Genomic DNA, 23,439 nt, shown 5'->3' on the forward strand with positions numbered 1-23,439 from the left:
TTCCTATTGTTATAACTTATATATCCAGGTTTCCTGTTTGATGCGTGCCCCGTGTTTAATCAGCACCCCTCTTATAACCATCTTATGTGCTTCCCAAAGGATACCCGGGTCACAGTCTGAAATGTCATTTGTTTGGAAATAGTGCTGTAACTCATTCATAACATCGGACAGCACTGCAGGGGTCTGTAACAGACTTCTAGAACCAAGTTCTGGTGATCGAGACAGTGGAAAGGGTGTATCACAATGTAATAGGGCCGTGATCTGACCATGTGATATTGCCTATGGTGGGATCGAGCACAGCCTTCAATTGACTATGGGGGGGGCGGGGGTCAGAAAATAATAGAGTCTTGAGTATATTCTGTGAGGGGAGGGAAAAAAAGGAATAGTCTCTTTCTTGTGTGCTACCAATAGGTCCCCTAATGAACACATAGTGGCCTTGAGAGTCTATCAAGGTATCCCGACAGGTCCAAGGTACCTTACTTGGTATGAGTGTAGATACTCCTTTAGATTTTGTTTCCTGTATAAACACCACATCAGCATGGGCTCTTTTAAGGTCGTGCAAGAGCATACACTGTTTTTCTGGTATGGTCAGACCTTTACCATTCAGCGAGAAAATGTTGACGGAATCCATCGTCCTTGGGTACAAAAAAAGGGAGAACTTGTGGAAGGGAGGGAGAGGTAGAGGGGGGAAAAGGAAGAAGAAAGAGAAGTATTTGCCGAGAGAAAGCACAAGAGAGTAAGATCAGGATAGGACACGACATGTGGAGATGGACAGTGTAGTACTGTCCCTTCAACTAAAGGGTGCAAAAAAGATTTTGCAGAAAAGCACACCCCAATTATAACCAGGGGTGTTTCTTAAGCCTAATGGGGAAGGGGTTAGACTAAACCGTGAGGAGCTATCCTGGCCCCGTCCTGTACTCCCAGCTTAAAAACGTAATACAAACTTCCACTAACTATATAAAAATAATTGGATCTCCAGTAGTGAAAATACATTTTAAGGGAAAAAGAAAACAGATTAAATAGCATCTGTTATAGTGAAAAGCTGCTGCCAATGCCCCCTAACCCCGTATATAGTATGGGTATCCTCTCAGCTTGCATGGGGTGAAAATAAATGCAGGCATCAAGAATGTGACATATCCGTGAATCCCCATTGTTTACCACTTGTCCCCTGATGGAGAGGACCACTGTTCTCACTCCCAAACAGCATAACCCACAGGAACCGCAGATACCTCTCTGCCCTCACCCACGAGACAACCATCAAAGAGTAACTCCACCCCTCAGCCGAGCAGACCCTCTGCCCCCTCCCCCGAGTAACACCCGGGGGCGCATGGAAGAGGAGCCCCCACAGCATCCATCTCTCTAGAGCTGCCACCGAGGACTCACCTGACCCCATCTGATCTGACAGTACTTTCACATCCTTCTTAACCGCTGTTAGTTCTTTGCAGTGGGATGCCTCAAGCTTGCCGATGAGGGCCTCAATATCCGATCTCGTAGGTAAGGCCTGCAGCAGCCCCCTTAATTCGGTGTCGACTCTTAAGGTGAGCAGCAGGTGTTGTGAACCCTGGGGGTCCAATTGGAACACCACTGGCATGTCGAAGCTTGCCTCTAAAACACTTGAGGCCGCCAGAGAAGTAGAGGTGTCCTGAGATGGCAGGCCCTCGTGGTGGCTGAACATCGCGGGATCCGCCATTTTTCTAGCTGGAGAGGCTCCCTGTGTATTTGAGAAATAATGCTGAATTTCTCCACTCGTTTGCAGCTTAGGAGATGTCTTTTTCTTTTTTTTTTTTCCCTTACGCTTCCCAGCAGAGTACATGATGGGGAATTCCGAATCGTAAAAGCTGGGTTAGACTGAGAAGGGCCAGGAGCTCCGTAGACACACTTCCTTACTTGGCCATGTCCAGACCATGCCCCCCACCGTTACATTTCTTGTCACATTCTTTATAAAGTCTGAATGCTGATGATGATCCCTTAACCTCATATTTTTTTGAAGGCCTTCTCCTTGTGCTTTTATAGGCATTTTACATTGGAGTGAAGCCATCCAGGACTTTTGTTTGCTCTTTTAAATTCATTACCCAACGGAATGCACTGGCAAATGCCCTTTTTTAATATGCTCTTAAAGCGAAACCAATCTCTCCTGTTCGTAGTTCCTAAGATTTTATCCCAATTTATATCTTCTAGCAGGGTTCGTAGTTTAGGGAAGTTGGCTCTTTTGAAATTCAGTGTCTTTGTATTCCCCTTATGTTTTCTATCTGTGTGATTTATACTGAAGCCAATTGACCTGTGATCACGGTTTCCCTAAATTGCCCCGTATTTCCACAACTGTGATCAGGTCTGTATTGTTGGTTATCAGTAGATCTAGTAACACTTGATTTCTAGTTGATGCCTCTACCATCTGACCCATGAAATTGTCCTGCAATACATTTAGGAACTGGCGAGCCTTAGACGAATTCCTGGTTCCCTCTGCCCAGTCTATGTCTGGATAATTAAAATCCCCCATTATGATGACACTTCCCATCCTTGCTGCTAATCCAAATTGCCTCCTCCCTCAGGTTAGGGGGCCTATAGCATACTCCCAGTATCATTTTCCCCTTAGCTTCATCCCTTTGGAGCTCTACCCATAAGTATTCCACCTAGCCCCTAGCTCCTTTAGTGATGTCATCTTTCACATTTACTTGTACATTATTCTTGATATATAGACATACCTCTCCCCCTTTTTTACCCTCTCTGTTCCTGCGATAAAGGGAATACCCTTGAATGGTTGGCAGCCAATCATGAGAGCCGTTGAACTAGGTCTCTGAAATTCCAACAAAATACAAAACCTCCTCGTACAGCAGTTCACCCATCTTGTCCGCCAGGCTCCTGGCATTGGTGAACATGCCACATAGTTTAGACCAGTTACATATTATCCTCTTATAACACAAAATGTGTTTTCTCCCATATTTTCCATTCACACCTTGTCAATTGATAGACCTTTGAAGATATTGGTGTTCCACAAAGACAATAATGTATTGATATAATCTTTGCCAAAAATCCCTTTTTCTTTGAAGTGTTACATTTAAAATCAAATTACCCAAAAATTGTAATATAAATTATACATTTTCTATTTGAATTAGTGTTGATTTTAAAACAAATAATATTACTAGATATAAAGTGCAAGTTTAATTTTGTGATTGTTCATATATTGGACAATAAAATAAAAGTTTTTACCAAATCAAGGTGTTTTTAATGCAATATTAAAATAATGAATAAATGAAAATACTAACAGCAAAGGTTTATTAAGGTGAGCTATGGGTTAATAAGGGAATATGTATAATTTTTAATTAAAACAAATACATTGTAACCACTTCCCGACTGGCGCACACCGATGTACGTCTGCAGAATTGCACGAGCAGGCATATTCGCGTACAGGTATGTCCATTTTAATATACCGCCCTGCCACCGTGTGCTTGCCGCCGGCGGCGCGCTCGTGTGCCGATCGGGACCCCTGTGAGTCCAGTCGCAGGTCCCGTGGACTCGATCACCGCAGGGATACCCTCGATCGTCTCACGGGGCGACTGAACAGAGAGATGCTGTTGTAAACAGCATCTCCCCATTCTGCCTAGCAACAAGTGACGCTAATCTCTGCTCCATGTGATTGGAGCAGAGATCAGTGTTCACTAAGACACAGCCCAGCCCCCCACAGTTAGTAACATGCCCCTAGGAACACTTAACCCCTACACTGCCACCCCCTGGTTAACCCCTTCACTGCCAGTGTCATTTACACAGGAATCGATGCATTTGTATAGCATTGATTGCTGTATAAATGACAATGGTGTCAAAAATGTCTGATGTGTCCGCCATAATGTCGCTGTCACAATAAAAATTTGCTGATCACCGCCATTACTAGTAAAAAAAAAAAAAAATATTAATAAAAATGCCATAAAACTATCCCCTATTTTGTAAACACTATAACTTTTGCGCAAACCAATCAATAATCGATTATTGCGATTTTTTTTTTTACCAAAAATATGTAGAAGAATATATATCGGCCTAAACTGAGGGAAAAAATGTTTTTTATATATTTTTGGGGATATTCATTATAACAAAAAGTAAAAAATAATGCGTTTTTTTCAAAATTGTCGCTATATTTTTGTTTATAGCGCAAAAAATAAAAACCGCAGAGGTTATCAAATACCACCAAAAGAAAGCTCTATTTGTGGGAAAAAAAAGGACGTCGATTTAATTTGGGAGCCATGTTGCACAACCGCGCAATTGTCAGTTAAAGCGATGCAGTGCCGAATCGCAAAAAGTGGTCTAGTCTTAAGCCAGCAATATGGTCCGGTCTGAAAGTGGTTAAGATTGCCTTAATTGACATTATGTGCAGATCAAAAGATATTCCATTGACCTACAAACCTTACAATATATGTATAATCAAAGCTTTCAGATATGGTTTACAGGCTTTGTTTACACAAGAGCTCCTATCAGTATTTCTAAGCGACCAGACCAGGATCCAGCTGTCAAAAAGATACCTGGTCCTGGCAATTTCAGCTAACATTGCTGCAGCAGAGGGAGAAAGAAATTCTGGTCATATAAAGTATGCCCAATGATACTTGAATGATTTTTTTTTTTTTACGGGTGTACTTTATATGACCAGTGTTCGCAATAGGTTAAAGAGTAATTCTAAGCATTGGCATGTTATACATAGTTACACTGGTCCAGCCAATGTCAATAATGTGAGATACCTGGCCAATGCCACTGGAAGCCTAAAATCAGTGAAGTAGATGTCGCTACTCAGTTGATCCTCACTTGCTTCCAGGTCCCACCCTGAGCGGCTGCTCTCCTGCTTTGTGAAAACAGGAGATCAGCCTGGGTGCTATTTAAATAATGCTTTGCATTTTCTGAATGAATGCAAAGTGTTCTCTGATTGGACAAGGTGGGGTGGTTATGTCACACTCTCCACTTTGGCCAATGAGAGAATGCTTTACATTCATGCAGAAAATGTGCAGCGTTCTTTGGATAGCACCCATGCTGAGCAGCTGACCTCCTGTATTCGCAAGGCATCAGGCTGGCCGCTCTGTACAGGACCAATGTAGCTATGTAAAACATGCCAATGCCTGGAATTATTCTTTAAATATAGCTAGTGCAAGTATCAGATAACAAGTCAAACACTTCGTATTACTTATAGAGACATTCAGTATATGGTAATCTCTGTGGTCTTTAAACGCCTGGTCACAAAATTCTTGAACTGTTTACTAATAAGCTCTGGCAGGATCAGTGGTATACCTATGTGGACCACAATAGATTTCTATTAAGAAAAAATTGGCATGTATAAGATCTCCTTCTGTACAGAAGCTTCATATTGTTGATGCATTTTTTCGTGGCCAGCCTTATAAAATGCTTGAATTGATATTTTCTTAAGAATTAACTAATGCAATTTATATTACAGGATTATATATCTTTTGGTTCAGGAGAACCCACAGCACATGAGTATCATTCCTTTGTGTTATATCACAACAACAGTCCCAGGTGGTCAGAACTATTAAAGCTTCCCATTCCTGTGGATAAATTCAGAGGAGCACATATCCGATTTGAATTTCGTCATTGTTCTAGTAAGTCTAATTGATTGGCTGATTCCTAAATAAGCATATTGGTAACATTCATAAGTATTTGCCTCTACATCTTTTCTATACCTTTTCCACATTTTGTAGTATTGCAAACCATTTAACCACGTCCATAATGGGCGCATTTACCCCCTTCCTGTAGAGGCCAATTTTCAGCTTTTAGTGCTGTCACACTTTGAAAGACAATTGTGCGTTCATGCAATACTGTACCCAAATTAAATGTTTATCAGGTTTTTTTCACACAAATAGAACTTTCTTTTGATGGTAATTATTCAACACTACAAGTGAATATACTAATGTGCAAACCACATAACTAATAGATATAAATAGAGCTGAGTAACTGCCAACATGAAAAGGTGTTCCCACACAGGCGAATATTATTTATTATTATACAGGATTTATATAGCACCAACTGTTTACGTAGCACTTTACAACTTGAGGATAGACAGTACTTTAATACAGTAGGAATCAGAGGGCCCTGCTCTTTAAAGCTTACAATCTAAGAGGGAAGGTCAAGAGATACAAGAGGGAATAACTGTGGGTGATTTGCTGATTAAGAAGATAAATGTACAGTTCGATTGGGGCCAGATTGGCTTCTCTGAAGAGATGAGTTTTCAGGGATTGTCTGAAAGTGAATAAAATAGGAGAAAATCGGACGAATTGGGGTAGAGCATTCCAGAGGATGGGAGAGGCTCTGAAGAAGTCCTGAAGGCGAGCATGGGGTGAGGTGACAAGGGAGTTTGAGAGCGGGAGGTCTTGGGAGGAGCGAAGAGAACAATGTCCAACAAATGAGCAGTGCAACAAATGTCCGATAACATAATCTTCACGCACCATAAGATGCTACAGTGTTTAAAGTGACAATGCAATATATTAAAGGTGCTTCAATCAGAAAAAAGTTCATAAATGAAAGTGCTTGTGTGAAGAAAAATAGAATCCAATATATCCAGATCATATACAACGTCCACCATCTGTAGTGTGGCAGTGGTTTGCCCTAGCCTCTCACCTCAGGTAAAGACCTCTACGGGTCTAGTTGGGCTTGTATGTAATGTGTGTCTCCAGTAGTTCAATAAATTAAGTATTAAAAAAAGTAGGGTACCCTTGATGAAGTAACATGATCAGTGAATGTTATAAGGCAGCAGATAAACCGTAAAATATTATCATGAAAAATAGATTACAGGTCCAATAAGTAGTGTATAGATTATTTTTTTATAATAAGGATATCATTTTTTTTACAGCAAAAGAAAAGGGCGAGAAAAAATTATTTGGCTTTTCCTTCATACCACTAATGCAAGAAGATGGGCGAACGTTTCCAGATGGTACTCACGAGCTCATTGTTCATAAGGTAGTGACTTGCATGCATGCTTTTAACATAGATTGCATAACTGAAATGTGCCTAATTTATTGTCTGCCACATCCTCTTGGGGAAATAACATAGGACACAAAATATCTTGCTAATCTCAGTTTGAGCCAATCAACTGACATTACTTGGGATATAGACATTGTGGGGACTGGTTAATCTTATATGGCTTATCATGTCATTGGAAACGGATATGCTAGTAAAAATGATTTGCATCTGCAAACTAAGTAGACCTTTTTTATTGAGTTGCTTGGAGTCAGAGGCGTAACTAGAGTCTTCAGGGCCCCTATGCAAGAAACCATGAAGGGCGGCCCCCACCAAGGGCGTTGCTAGGTCTACAAAAGATCTCTTGCTAGAGCCCATAGCAGCAAAATAAAGAAAGTTATAAGCCTGGGCGGGCATACACATGAATATAATATAAATGTGTGTGTGTTTATATATAATCTGTCTGTTTATATCTGCCATATCTTGTCTGCAAGCCCTACCTTACATCAGGGTCCCCAGGGAGTCCCCCCCTTGCGTCAGGGTCTCCAGGGACTCCCCCCCTTGCGTCAGGGTCCCCAGGGAGTCCCCCCCTTGCATCAGGGTCCCCAGGGAGTCCCCCCCTTGCGTCAGGGTCCCCAGGGAGTCCCCCCCCTTGCGTCAGGGTCCCCAGGGAGTCCCCCCTTGTGTCAGGATCCCCAGGGAGTCCCCCCTTGCGTCAGGGTCCCCAGGGAGTCCCCCCCCTTGCGTCAGGGTCCCCAGGGAGTCCCCCCCCTTGCGTCAGGGTCCCCAGGGAGTCCCCCCCCTTGCGTCAGGGTCCCCAGGGAGTCCCCCCCCTTGCGTCAGGGTCCCCAGGGAGTCCCCCCCCTTGCGTCAGGGTCCCCAGGGAGTCCCCCCCCTTGCGTCAGGGTCCCCAGGGAGTCCCCCCCCTTGTGTCAGGGTCCCCAGGGAGTCCCCCTTAAGTCGGGGTCCCCAGGGAGTCCCCCCCTTGCGTCAGGGTCCCCAGGGAGTCCCCCCTTAAGTCGGGTCCCCGGAAAGTCCCCCCTTAAGTCGGGGTCCCCGGAGAGTCTCCCCTTGCGTCGGGGTCCGCCGAGAGCCCCCCCTTGCGTCGGTGTCCGCCTAGAGCCCCCCCTTGCGTCGGGGTCCGCCGAGAGCCCCCCCTTGTGTCGGGGGTCCGCCGAGAGCCCCCCCCTTGCGCCGGGGTCCGCCGAGAGCCCCCCCCTTGCGTCGGGGTCCGCCGAGAGCCCCCCCCTTGCGTCGGGGTCCGCCGAGAGCCCCCCTTGCGTCGGGGTCCGCCAAGAGCCCCCCCTTGCGTCGGGGTCCACAGGCTCCTCTACTGAAATAACTTACTCTGACTTCATTGCACACTTTGAGCTGCTAACAGTAAGCATATGCAGATGCAACAAGTCTGATGTATCCTACCTCAATTCCCGGCTGAAATCCAGCATCATCTAGCCCTTACCTGCTTCCCTCCCCTGCCTTACTGCCCTAGGCCCACTGCTTTCATTGACCTAGATTTCAATTTGTTCAGTCATAGAGGCTCAGCATCACATATATAATGCATTTTAGTAAGCAAAATGTAAAACTTTTTTTTAAATGTAATGCAGGTTTAGAGGTCAGTATTTTTGAATGCAGGGTTTAGAATTCAGTAGTTTGTAAAGTAAAGTTTAGAGGTCAGTAGAATGTAAAGCAGGATCCGGATGTCAATAGCTTGTAATGCAGGGTTCATATGTCAGTTGTATGTAAGGTAGGGTTCAGAGGTCAGAAGTTTGTAATGCAATACTGCTGCAGAGTGCAGGGTCCAGTAGTAGGTTAAGCAGAGTCCAGGGATCAGGACTAAGTGAAAACAGTGTCCACAAGCAAAAAAAACACCAGTATCCTCTGCATACCACCAATAACATTCCCTGGCTGGGGAATCCCCCACCAGTTCCCTTCCCCATATGCAGAGCAGAGCAGGGAAGCGTCTGTGAAATATAGTGTATTCTGGTACACTGAACCCGCTATCCCACCTCTTATGTCTCATGTAATTTCACATACGAGGGCCTGGTATAAAGGAGGAAGGCCAGTTGTGATCTGTGTAGAATAGTGGCTATGTCTCTTCCTCGGAACACTTCAGGTAGAGGCCCAGTATGGCGGGTTACAGTCTACCAGTCACCTGTCCATGATTTACATTGTACCAAGCCCTGTCCTAGAGAATTATGGACTGATTATTTCTGTATATTGCGGTAGGAAGAAGTTTGAAGACTATATGCATGACTAAAGTAAAATGCATAGTTGTTTTAAATGAATATCAAGGGAAAAACGCACCCCGCTTCTTTGAATATGGTTCAGCTGTGTTGACATACATAAATGTCTTGATTAGGGATTTTACTGATATTACAAGTTGTTCATTTAAGTGGATTTTATATTTTTGCATAAATATGTTGCTAATTCTAGTGATTTGAAAATGTGATAACTGGAAGTACTAGGAGGTTAAGTCCACCAAGTTAATTGATTAACAGAAGCTTGTAATTATTGGCTTCATTTTGTAGAAGAATTTATAAATGATTTTCCCTTTCCTAGTTAAGACCTTATTACATCCGTTTATTTGCAAAGTGTTTACTTTGTACAGATTCATTTTTGTAATATAAATTGTGCTAATGCCCACAGACATGAGGTCATATCTTCATTCTAAAACAATTTTCTGTCTGTTGTATTCCACTTGCCAGCCTGCCACTCTGATGGATTAGTTGAACTGGCAAATTAGCATACCTTCCTGAATTGCTCCTGTTCTTTCACTAATATAATGGTGGCAACGGTCCTTCTGTGCTGCCTTCTAGACCTTTCCCCTCCCCTCTTCATAGAAATATACTTGTCGGCTTAGCAGCTGACAAGTGTAATGCTCTGCTAGCTCTCGATGGAATGTGTGCCCAGAGAGCAGTTGGAAAGTGTATGCACATCCAACTACACTCTAATGTTGGTCTCTAGCTTAAATCTAGCCATAAACAGCCCAATGCTACTGTGATAATAATGTCATTTGGAGGTACCATTAGGAAGCATTTACAAGAACTATTCACATTAGAAGCATTCCATATAGCACACAATTTTTCTACTTTGCTGGTAAGTCTGAACAATATGGTTGAGCCTTATCCCAAGAGGGTATTAACCACTTTCAGACCGGACCATTTTGCTGGTCAAAGACCAGACCACTTTTTGCGATTCGACACTGCGTCACTTTAACTGACAATTGCGTGGTCATGCGACGTGGCTCCCAAACAAAATTGACGTCCTTTTTTTCCCACAAATAGAGCTTTCTATTGGTGGTATTTGATCACCACTGCGGTTTTTATTTTTTGCGCTATAAACAAAAATAGAGCGGCAATTTTGAAAAAAACGCATTATTTTTTACTTTTTGTTATAATAAATATCCCCCAAAAATATATAAAAAAACTTTTTTTTCCCTCAGTTTAGGCTGATACATATTCTTCTACATATTTTTGGTAAAAAAAATCACAATAAGCGATTATTGATTGGTTTGCGCAAAAGTTATAGCGTTTCCAAAATAGGGATAGTTTTATAGCATTTTTATTAATAATTTTTTATTATTTTTTTTTTACTAGTAATGGCAGCGATCAGCGATTTTTATTGTGACTTGCGACATTGTGGGGGACCCATCGGACATTTTTGACACATTTTTGGGACCATTGTCATTTATACAGTAATCACTGCTATATAAATGCAGTGATTCCTGTGTAAATGACGCTGGCAGTGAAGGGGTTAACCAGGGGATGGCAGTGTAGGGGTTAAGTGTTCCTAGGGATGTGTTACTAACTGTGGGGGGGTTGGGCTTTCATTTAGTGAACACTGATCTCTGCTCCAATCACATGGAGCAGAGATCAGCGTCACTAGTTGCTAGGCAGAATGGAGAAATGTTGTTTACAACGGCACTTCTCCATTCGGCCGCTCCGTGAGACGATCGCGGGGATGCCCGCGGGGATAGAGTCCGCGGGTCCAGCGACCGGACTCACGGGGGTCCCGACCAGCGCGGGAGCACGCCGCCGGCGGCGCGCTCCCGATGGCAGGGCGGCAAATTTAAAGGGACGTACATGTACGCCCATTTGCCTGCCCGTGCCATTCTGTCGACGTACATCGTCGTGCGCTGGTCGGCAAGTGGTTAACCATGTTTGTGCTGCTTTAGTCTAATTTGTAAGGGGCACATCAAATAATGCTTATAATGTATATAGTGCTTCATGCAATAATGTGATGGTTGCTCTGCCTCTTTTACAGTATTCTTACTGGACTTCTGTAACCTGTTGGGGAAAGAAACAAAACCTTGTGAATCTTTAATCATGTTAAACAAAAAATGCCCCAGTGCTAAAGGCCACAGTCAGATATACACCTGTCCTTTATTCTCAAGTAAACATCTGTCCATCTATGCCTAGCACAAAGTTTGTCTCAGCAGAATCCCATTCCATGTATTTATCTGAGCTTTCAATCTTGGGCTGGACTCATTAGGGAAGAAATGAGCTCTTGTCTGAGTTGAATTTGCTTTAGATGTGCAAAATGTGGTGCAGCTGTGCATGGTAGCCAATCAGCTTTGAACGTCAGCTTGTTCAATTAAGCTTTGACAAAAAGACCTTGACGCGTATTGGGTTCTATGCAGAGCTGCACAAGATTTTGTACTCTCCAGTTTTAGTAAATCAACCCCAGTGTTGTGTATAGGTTGTTTGATTGGCCTTCCATTGTACCATAGACTTGGTGCTTTACAACAGTGTATTTACAGCAGAGGGGGGGGGGTTTCTAATACACAATTTGTTATAATTCTGCAGATTTCCATAAACTATTAAAAATAATTGCTAGGTGTCTTCCAAGTATAATTTGTCCTATGGCTTTATATAGATTTTGTCCTGTTTTATTTGAGTCGTAGCAGAGATACAGTATCCCCTTCTACCAGTGGTGGCTGGTGAAGTTTTAGGATGGGGGCGTCAGACCCTGTCCTTTTTGACCCCTCCTACTTTTCATAAGCCCCACCCCCTACATAATCCACCTACTCCACCCCACTTGCTTCCACCTATAGTGTCAGGACTATACAGCTCAACATCACAGGACAGAGTATACAGCCCCAGATTGACAGGGCAGAGTAAAGCTCAGCCTCACAGATCAGGGTATATAGCTCAGCCTCACAGATCAGGGTATATAGCTCAGCCTCACAGATCAGGGTATATAGCTCAGCCTCACGGGTCAGGGTATATAGCGCAGCCTCACAGGTCAGGGTATATACCCTGTTTCCCCGAAAATAAGACCTAGCGTGATTGTCGGTAATGGCTGCAATATAAGCCCTACCCTGTTTCCCTGAAAATAAGCCCTACCCTGAAAATAAGACCTTCAAGGACTTTAACTAGGGCTTATTTGGGGGGTAGGGCTTATATTGCAGCCATCACAGACAATCATGCTAGGTCTTATTTTCGGGGAAACAGGGTAGCTCAGCCTTACTGATCAGGGTATATAGCCTAGCATTGCAGATAGGGGTGTATATATAGCATAGCATTACGGATAGGTGTATATATAACCCAGCATTACAGATAGGGTATATATATATATATATATATATATATAGCTCAGCATTAAAGATAGGTGTATATATAGCCCAGAATTACAGATGGGTGTGTGTATATAGCCTAGCATTACAGATGGGTGTGTATATAGCCCAGCATTACAGATGGGCGTATATATAGCCCAGCATTACAGATGGGCGTATATATAGCCCAGCATTACAGATGGGCGTATATATAGCCCAGCATTACAGATGGGCGTATATATAGCCCAGCATTACAGATGGGCGTATATATAGCCCAGCATTACAGATGGGCGTATATATAGCCCAGCATTACAGATGGGCGTATATATAGCCCAGCATTACAGATGGGCGTATATAGCCTAGCCTCTGGCTATAATCAGGCTCTTAAAAAAAAAAACACCCCCTCCCACCTATGCCATAGGAGTCCATGCACCCGTCTTCCTGAAAGAGGCTGGGCGCATATATAGGGGGGCGGCGCCTGTGTGCCCTCAATGCACAGGCCGCCACTGCCTTCTACGGCATGTGCTTGGCAAATGAGTAATTTCAGAGGGTAACGGGCATACTGTATGTCTAGTTTTCAACACAAATTGAAAAAAAATGTATCTGCACTGACTCATCTATTCAGAAATAGTTTTTCTGAAAATTGTCACCAGTCAATATATAACGTGGTAATTTAACCTTTACTTTACCAAATTATCTAAAGTTCCCGTCAACAGTACAGATCTGTATTCTTCATTAAATTTTGTATTTCATAATGTATGTTAGTTGTGCTTGTTTACATCAGTGATTGACTTTCTCTCTGTAGCCATTGGGGTTGATTTATTTAAGGCAAATATATTGTCCACTACAAGTGCACTTGCTCCAGAGCTAAGTAAATGAGGTAAAGCTTCACTTTTCAAAGAATACTCGATCACAAGCAAGAAAAATAAAATATTTTTGTTTGCTCATAATTGGATGATGCAAATCAGTAGAGCTTCTTCTCAGATCTAGAGCAAATGCACTGCACTACACAGTATTTTTGCCTTTAGTAAATCAACCTCATTGAGCTTTGTTGCTCAGAGTATTGTTTAACCTACAGATATGTGCACCCCCTAGTGGCTACCAATCAGTATAAGATTTTTTTTTTCCTGTTAAAATGAGATCGTACATATTAAAAAATAATAATACATTTTAATTATTTCCAGATAATTCTGGAGAATATGTGAATGTAACATGCCTTTAAACCTAATATTGCTGTGCAGTGAATTGACACCTGCAATGTAGGCATATTGTAATGTATGCATATTCCAGATGCTTTTTTCTAGCAATTGTAAGATTTAAAGTTTGTATTTTTACAGTGTGAAGAGAACACAGTTTTCCAGGATTCCTGCCGCTACCTCAAACTCCCGTTTTTGAAAGGAAATCAACATGGAAATAATAATCAAGCAGTTAAAAGTACAAAAGAGTCTTTTTGGATAACCTCATTCCTTTGTTCAACCAAGCTGACACAAAATGGTGAGAAATTAAAATAATGTTTGATCAAATATTAAGTCTGCAGCCTGTCATGCAATTTCTGCCGCCTTGTAGTACCTTGATGAAGGCTTTGTTGCTTTGGCCGTCAGTGTCAGTACAAACTGTTTGTATTCAAGACACAGATATATTTCCCGGTTACCTTAGAAACAAACTAGAGTTTGTGCCACTGACAGGTACCGCACAGCATTTAATAATAGAATAATGCTTCTTCACCTGGAAGAAAAATACAACTACTTAAATATGTTGCAAATGTAAGTTCTGCTTTAGAATAAATATTTCACTGGGTATAAGATTGTATAAAAGTTAATCGTAAAATTCTTTTGGTTTTTCAGCAATTTTTTAATGGTTGCCCAAATGATAGTACTTTCTCATGGCTCATTCCACTGATTAAGTTAGAATGAATTAGTTATTAACTGGAACAGTAAGCCCTTGTACACACGGTCGGAGATTCCGACAACCAAATCCGTCGGATTTTGTCTGTCGGATCTTGTCCGAAACTGTTGCATACACACGGTCGGACAAAGTTGTCGGAAAATCCAACTGTTCAGAATGTGATGACGCAATTTCGTTACGATGGGACTACGTTCAGGCTAGTAGCCAATAGCTTTGATTTAGGAATTTGATCTGAGCATGCATGGCACTTTGTCCGATCGGAATTCTCTACACATGATCGGAGTATGTCCGATCGGAGCATTTTGTCAGAAAATATTTCCGGCAAGTTGGAAAATTTGGTCCGACGGATATTCCGACGGAAAAAGTCCGATGCAGACCACACATAGTCGGAATATCCGACAAAACGCTCCGATCGGACACATTCCGTCGGAATCTCCGATCGTGTGTACAAGGGCTAATTCTACTTGTATAATATATTTACCCCTTCATATTTTACACTCTGCTCAAAGTTGAAATATTTTGTATGTGTCATACAGTAACTTTTAGGAGCTTTAAGTTTTAAGCTTTAAGTTTTTTTTTTTCAAAAATACTTTTTCTAATATTGCTAATTGACTGACATTCCAGTCATCATGCACATGTACACTGTACATCTCCGCTTTGTTTTCTGAAGCTGTGTTTTTTATTTTAGTGTATCTTTAACTTGGGACAAGTTTGTGACTATTGCACATGCAATTGATATATATGTATTTTGGATTCATTGTGTTCCCTCTATAAATAATGGTTCCAACTGTAAGGATTGGTGCCTAGTCCTAAGATTACTCTGGTATTAAAACAAAGTATTTTTTTTTTTTTATAATCAGAAGAAAGTTTTATTTGAATACATTCAAGCACACGTTCCATAAACACTCAAAGAATGTAAAGGTGTAATGTACAAAAACAAATAGTCAATTACAGCTCCCAACTTTATAGCGCTATGTACCAGTGGAGGAGGATAATTTTACCTGCCTGAAACAAGGCCCTGGAAACAGCTTCCTTAGTAAAGGCATCCAGTATAATGTCATCAAAAACTCCCAGCAGACAGCATCGGAGGTCGGAAGGAATGTCTGTTTGAAGTACTCTGACTGTTGCAAGAACAGGCACAGTGTCTGTGTAGTTTGGGACCTCTCCACAGTATGTGCATGGGATCCCCAAAACAAACTCTCTTTAACCACTTCACCCCTGGAAGACTTTACCCTCTTCCTGACCAGAGTACTTTTTGCGATTCGGTACTGCGTCGTTTAACTGACAATTGCGCGGTTGTGCAACGTGATTCCCAAACCAAATTGATGTCCTTTTTTTCCGCAAATAGAGCTTTCTTTTGGTGGTATTTGATCACCCCTGCGGTTTTTATTTTTTTATGCGCTATCAACAAAAAACGAGCGCCAATTTAAAAAAAACGCATTATTTGTTACATTTTGCTATACTAAATATCCCCCCAAAAATATATAAAAATATTTTTTTTTCCCTCAGTTTAGGCCGATACGTATTCTTCTACATATTTTTGGTAAAAAAAAAATCACAATAAGTGTTCGGTTTGCGCAAAAGTTATAGCGTTTACAAAATATGGGATAGTTTTATGGCGTTTTTTTTTTTTACTAGTAATGGCATCGATCAGTGATTTTATAATGACTGCGATATTATGGCGGACACATCGGACATTTTTGACACATTTTTAAGAACATTGTCATTTATACAGCAATCAGCACTGATTCCTGTGTAAATGACACTGGCAGTGAAGGGGTTAACCACTAGGGGGCAGTGTAGGGGTTAAATATGTCCTGGGGAGTGATTCTAAGTGGGGGGGTCTACGCGTGACACGTCATGGATCTCTGCTCCCAATCACAGGGCGAAGAGATCAGTGACACTGTCACTAGGCATAACAGGGAGATGCTTGTTTACATTAGCATCTCCCCGTTCTTCCTCTCCATGAGACGATCGCAGGTATCCCTGCGGCGATCGATTCCATGGGACCCGCGACCTGACTCACTGAGCTTGCCATGGGCACGTCCGCTGGTTGCCTCTTAAAGGGCAGCGTACAGGTACGTTAGTTTGCCTGTACGAGCCCTTCTGCCAATGTATATCAGCGTGAGTCGGCAAGTAGTTAATATTATAAATGATTATTCTTTGCAGATATGCATTCTTCTTAGTAACACATTAATACTTAATTTTACCAATTTTGTTTTATATACGGTTGCACCTATAAGGGGCTTTCCTGTATGGTTCTTCAGGGTTGTCCTAGATAGTATTTTTAGCTATTTAATTTTCAAATTGCATAGTTGTGACTAAATAGTGGACATGTGTGAGAGGGAAATACTTCCCCCTCCTGTACTTCCAGTCCGGGAAGCATACATGGTCATAACATTCCAGCAAAATCACTATACCAAAATAGAATTCAGACACAGCCTAAGGTTAGAATGTTTTCTTTAGCGTTCCTTCTAAAACTGCACTCATTGGATTTGATTGTTTTTAGAGCATGACTAATTATCAGTATTGATTTTCAATTTAGCAGCGTATGCTTTACATAATTTTTCATAGGTCAAATAGTAAATTGGAAACCTCTTTGGTTTGATTTAATCATCAGTATTGATTTCACACAACTTTGCCAAATGCATTTGTCTAAAGCTAGTATATTTGTACATTTATTCTGTCCTATTAGTTTGCAATTAACCATTCCAAATTAGAGCTTTAGCAGTGCGACCTTATTTTAATCTTTAGATTTAAAATGAGAAAACTGTATATTCATGAAATAAAGGAACACTTCAGAGTTATCCATCTGAAATTCTCTTGTAGCCAGATCTTTCTCAGCCACCTATTGCCGATAAGAGATCTGTATCCGTTCTTGCTTAAATCATGTGCTGCTAGGAACTACCACTACCTTCAATCCTTTAGGCCTCTTGCACACGAAAGTAAAAAATGCCATGTTTTTTTTTACTGATTTTAAATGAGATGCATTGTCTATGGAACAATACACACAGCTGATTAAAGATCAGAAATACAGAGCCGTGAAACCAACATTTTAACATTTGAGTGCAGTTATTTATTTGCATATGTGTGTTCACCCATCTGTAAGCATGTTTACAGGACTATAAATTAGTATATTACAACACTGGCAGTGAAGAAGCATTTTAGTCGCTTACGCACCTTTAGACGCCTTATTCAGGGACTTTCTGGCCACAAGTTCCCCATATTTCCCATGAATTAAAGTCAAATCAATGTTAATAGATTCCAGAAGGCACTAGAACAATGCTAGAAATTCAAAGCAGGAAGTTTTACAGTTCATTAAATGTCTGTGAAAAAGTACCACACATAATATAACTGCAAATAGCTGTGTTCAAATCATGCAGGAAAGAGGATATGATCCCACTCCACAAGCAATCACCTTAAGTGCTCACTCACCCTATGTGAGTCTCACTCACCAAATAGTTATGCGCCCCCATAATCTTCTTCTGTTGCCGGGGGCCCCATAATCTCCTATTGCCCAGGGGCCCTATGAGTTGTCAGTCCGCCCCTGCCCACATATCTTCAGGATAATGTGTAGTGCCAATACAGATTGCTGTGTAGCTGCATCTTGACGCAGCATTTCATCCACTTATTTTTTTTTCAAAGTGGCCCCTTGTAGTTATCTTATGTGTGGGACTTTTGCACAGACTTTTTAATGAACTTTAGCACTTCATGCTTTGAAGTTCTAGCGTCTTCTGGAATGTATTAACATTGATTTGATTTAATGGGAGAGATGAGTTCCTGAGCAGTGGCGGCTCTTGCAGTGTGGGCGTCACCCCCCCAACACCTCTGCCATCCTCTCTATCCATGTGCCCGGCCCCTTTCAGGATGCCAGAAACATGAATTACTATGGTGGGGATAAGTAGGGGTGTGTATTTTGAAGCACGTGCTTAGAGCCAGAAGCACTAACAGGCTTCAAAATAGGGTGGGCTCAGGGCGCAGAGCACTTTCCCCCCAATCCCACCCTGTTGTGTGACAGTAGCGAATACATTTTTACTATTTTCACACTAACGTTCCTCCCCGCCAGTCAGGAGGCAGGTCAGTGAGACCTGTTTCCCAATTGGCCAAAGCCTCAGGAAATCCTATTGGATGCCTAGCTTTGGAGGAACAGGAAGAAGACACGCAGCTGTGGTGCCACAACGCCTTGTGTCAGTGTCAAACCGCAGTCCGTCAGGGGGGTGGGGGATGTGGCTGGTGTGTGTCACGCAGCAGTCTTCTGGGGGGGTGGGTGTTGCTGTCAGTGCCGCCCCCCAAAAGAAAAATCCACCAGCCGCCCACTGTTCCTGAGTAAAGCCTGGTAGAAGAGGGGTGAAAGAAAGCGAGTTTAAGGAGAAAGGACACAACTGTTAGGAGTGGTAGATGGCACATTTTACAGAGTGGAAGGGAAGCTGAATAGAGAGACAGGGTCACCTGCAGCCTGTTTGGTGAATGAAACAATTATGAAACAATTCTTTGTTTGTGTCAATTCTTAGGGGATATGTTGGATCTATTGAAATGGCGAATGCATCCAGATAAAATCCCAGGCTGCTTGTCCAAATTAAAGGAAATTGATGGTTCAGAAATTGTTAAGGTAAGCAACACAGCTTAATATAGTTGCTTAGTTCTCTAGTTTGGTCATTATAGGCTTTTTAAATCTAAGCCATTTTCTTCCACAGTTTCTTCAAGATACACTGGACACTTTATTTGGTATTTTAAATGAAAGTTCTCAGAAATATGCATCAAAGGTATTCGATTGCTTGGTAAGTGTCACAGTTTTTCCTTGCACAGTTTTGTATAATGTGCTTAGCATCTAAATACAGTGATTGTTGCCTTGCAACTCCAGTTTCCCTGATTGATTCTGGCAAGTGTACTACCTGTTTGGAGCTTATATGTTTTTATTAAGTTTTGTAGGGTTCCTCTTCATCAGAATTCATGCTATGACACACAATAGTGGCACACTCAAACTTGAATGAAACTCTAGCATATAATGAGCAGCAGGCCACACTGTTTGTGTTTGTAACAAGTATAGTCATAATGTAACTTTACTCAAAATTTTAGAGGTCTTTTCAGGTTTTGAAAAGTCTATAAGTCACTACCATTTTTGTTTTTGTTGCTATAGCTGTTTTCAAGATGTTACTTTCTTTTTCATACATCATGGGACACAAAAGCTAATATTTATTACCTGCTGGGTTATACATCATCTCCAGGTGAATGGACACTGGTAAACCAAAGGTCTTTAGACAGGAAGTGATCCCCTATATAACCCCTTCCATTCATGAAGTACTTCAATTTTTTACCAGTATCTGCAAGGTGGATGGCACAGTCTTTTGAGCTCTCTGAGCTCCAGGTCTCTAGTCCCACAAACAGTTCTTAAATAAATCAAGAGATTGACCGATCTGATCCATTTGACACAGGCTTTATATTCTTAGATAAATGGTACCCAAGCCTTGCAAAGAGGACTCCCGATCCTGCAAGGTTTTGCCTGTAACCTCTGGGTGCTGGACCCTGCAAAGTGGAATCCTGGACACCACAGCACTAAGGCATTCCTGCAGGGTGCTGTAAATGCACCATAGCCTTTATCTGAGCGCATGAAGGTTTGCGTCATATGCTAATATAGCCACGCCCGTTCACTGGGAACATTCAGACGCACAGCCAGCTTATTTAAGCTGTATATGCCAAGCATGCAGGGCTTCCAGAAGGCAGCTGTGGGACACAGAGCAGGCTCTGAATCAGGCATTCACAGCAGTTCATTTCTCCTTACCAGGGTCCCATGAGTCACCAGGTGTTGCTCGGCAGGCTAAAGGTGCTTGGCATGTTGCATAGGGGCTTGGTGAGCCTTATTAAAGGGTCTCCCTTCTGAGGTGTGTTAATACTACACCCAGGTACTCTCTTTTTGTGGCTAGTAAATGTCTTCAAAAAAGAGGAGTGGGACTAACATGAAATGGTTTTTTCTGCCTTTAAGTTGCCTCTTGCAGAGATTACTGAGTCTCCCTGGTCCTCTCTGTGGTCTCTGAGGCCTCTTCAGGTCACATAGGCTTTCCCCTTACACCCTCTGTTGAAACAGGTGGTGTATGCTGAGTGGGAACATCCTGACAGGAATTTTGTTCCTCCTTTTTATCCCATGGATGAAACGTTAGTTAAAGTGGAGTTGCCCCCCAAAAAATAAAACTACTTAAAATTCTTAAAAAAAATAAAAAAAAAATAATTGGCAAAAAAAAAATTTTTTACTCACCTCTAAATACCGGTTGCTAGGGGGTCCCTCGTAGTCTGCCTTCTTCATTGCCCGGGCTGGTGACATCACTTCCCCTCGCGCCGCACATTCACCTGGGACCTGTCACGTGTCCCAGGTGACTGTACGGCGTATCACGGCGCCCTGCGCCGCTCGCGCATGCGCAGTGGGTGCCCGGCTGTGAAGCCACAGCCGGGTGCCCACAGTATGCATGACGGCGCCGCGAGCGGAGCGGGGAGCGAGGGGGGGCTTCGTTCCCCCGCATCGCTGGAACCCGGGACAGGTAAGTGTCCGATTATTAAAAGCCAGCAGCTGCAGTATTTGTAGCTGCTGACTTTTAATTTTTTTTTTTTAGGGGGTACCCCACTTTAAGAAGTGTAGCATGCCAGCCATAGATGTAGCAGTCTCTTCCTTAAACAAGAACTTGACTTGTAGATAAAGCACAGGGCTTGAAAGACCCTGAGAAAAGAGATTTTTAAGATCCAGCGTTCCCTTGGATCCTCCATAAAGACTTATTGCTTCAGGCACTACAACATTTAGTGCATCAAGGAGTGATTGTAGAGCTTCCTGTATTCGAAAAGGGCATAGGTTTTACTCAAACCTTTTTACGGTTCAAAACTAAACTGGGACACAAAGCCCATTTTGGACCTAAGATCCCTGAACCAGTATCTACTGATCCAGTCCTTTCAGATGGAGTCTGTCCGCTCAGTAGTAGCCTCACTTCAGGTGGGAGACTTTCTAGCCTCCATCGATATAAAGGGTGCGTATTTATACGTACCTATCTTTCAACCTCATCAGAGGTTCTGGAGTTTTTCAGTTTGTGGCTCTACCCTTCGGGCTTGCTACAGCTCCCTGGGTGTTCACAAAGGTCCTAGCACCAGTACTGGGTCTTTTAAGGGCCCAAGGGCATCTTGGTACTCGGGTATCTGGACGACCTCCTGCTCAGAGATCACTCACTCACTATACGCTCTAGAACAGAGCATAACATGCACAGTGCGGTATTTGAAAAGCTTAAACTGGATTATAAATACAGAAAAGTCAACCTTGAGACCAGATCAAAGTCTAAAGTATTTAGATCTGCTCCTAGATGCAGTCCAAGCAAGAGTATTCTTGTCACCCACAAGGATCTGTGCTCTGAAGGATCAGGTGTGTCAGATAAGGGGCACCAGACAACCCTCCATTCAGCTCTGTATGAGTCTTCCAGGGAGGATGGTATCCTTTTTCAAGGTGGTGCCCTATGCCCAGTTCCATTCTAGGCCTCCACAACAAGAAATCTTGTTGGCTTGGAACAAGAGAGGACAAGCCCTGGATTATCCAATGTACTTATTTCCTTGGGCACGCTTAAGCCTAAACTGGTGGTTGCAGGATCAGAACCTTCCTCCCAGTAACTTGAGTACTGACTACAGATGCTAGCCTCCCAGGCTGGGGCGTGACCCTAGAAGGGCTCACAGCTCAGGGGAAATGATCAAGGATCCTGCCCATCAACGTCCTGGAATTACGGGCAGTACCACTGGCCTTACGGTCCTGGACGGTGGATCTTCAGGACTGCCGTATCAGGGTTCAGTCTTACATTGCAACTGCAGTGCCCTATATAAACCCCAAGGTTTAAAGGTATAAACACCAAGGTGGTACCAGGAGTCGTTCAGCTCAGAAGAAATTGCACCATGTACTAGCCTGGGCAGAGGGATGTAAAGATTCTATCGGCAGTCAATATCCCTGGAGTAGAGAACTGGAAGGCAGATTATCTCAGCCACCAGCAGATCTGTCTGGGGGAATGGTCCCTACACCCAGGGGTGTTCCAGGAAATTCCCCTATGTTGGGGATGGCCAGAGGTCGATCTACTGACATTCAGGTTCAACAATAAGCTACAGTAGTTTGTGTCCCAAACAAAAGATCCTCTGGCAATCGGAGCAGATGCTCTGGTAGTTCCATGGAGCCAGTACTCCCTGGTTAATGCATTCCTTCCGATCCCTCTCCTTCTACATTTGTTGTGCAGGATTTGGAGAGAGGGAGTTCCAGCCATTCTGCTGGCACCAGCCTGGCCCAGAAGGCCCTGGTTCCTGGAGATTGTGAGACTGACAATAGACGGGCCATGGATGCTTCCACGTTGCCCCAATTTTCTGTCTCAAGGTCCTATATTCTACTCCAATTTACAGTCTCTAAATCTGACGGCATGGCATGTGTTAAAGGACCATGGCATCGTGGGACCAGTGGTGGCTACCCTAGTGAATGCTAGAAAAGCTGTCACTAGGAAGCTCTGTCATAAGGTCTGGAGGACTTATATTGCTTGTTGTGAAGCCAAAAAATGGCATCCTCAGAAATATGTGATTGGGAGAATTTTCTCTTCTACAGCCGTCTGCGGAAATCAAATTGGCTTTGAGTACAATCAGAGGTAAAGTTTCGGCCCTATCAGTATTCTTCCAAAGGCCTTTAGTCTCCCATTCACTGGTTCGAAACTTTATGCAGGGGGTAACTCACTTGCTTCCCCCCATTAGGTCACTTAAGTATCCTTGGGACTTGAACGTGGTGCTGTCTGTGTTACAGAAACAACCATTTGAGCCTATCAAAGCAATTCCATTAGACTTGCTGTCACACAAGCTAGCCTTCCTGATGGCCATTACCTCGGCTAGAAGGGTGTTGGATTTGGCAGTCCTGTCATGCAGGGAACCATACTAGATCCTTCACCACTACAGGGTCGTGTTACGACTGTTCCATTCTTTTTACCAAAAGTGGTGTCAGCCTTTCATTTAAATCAGGACATTATTTTGTCTTCCTTTTTACACTCGGCCTA

The 23,439-nt window shown here is 42.8% G+C and overlaps 1 protein-coding gene across 2 annotated transcripts in view; it reads left to right on the top strand.

Annotated features, from left to right (window-relative positions):
• DOCK4 (dedicator of cytokinesis 4) overlaps positions 1-23,439 on the top strand; it is a 490,280-nt gene that overhangs the window by 253,505 nt on the left and 213,336 nt on the right. For both annotated transcript variants that reach the window (XM_077469314.1, XM_077469315.1), the window contains exons 15-19: positions 5,426-5,588; positions 6,836-6,942; positions 13,834-13,990; positions 18,913-19,010; positions 19,096-19,179. In XM_077469314.1, the coding sequence (XP_077325440.1) occupies positions 5,426-5,588; positions 6,836-6,942; positions 13,834-13,990; positions 18,913-19,010; positions 19,096-19,179 (609 nt within the window). The remainder of the gene's footprint in view (positions 1-5,425; positions 5,589-6,835; positions 6,943-13,833; positions 13,991-18,912; positions 19,011-19,095; positions 19,180-23,439) is intronic.

The sequence above is a fragment of the Lithobates pipiens genome, unplaced genomic scaffold (assembly GCF_037356315.1).
Source record: "Lithobates pipiens isolate NorthernLeopardFrog02 unplaced genomic scaffold, aLitPip1_a1.2 Scaffold_8, whole genome shotgun sequence".
Lineage (NCBI taxonomy): Eukaryota > Metazoa > Chordata > Amphibia > Anura > Ranidae > Lithobates > Lithobates pipiens.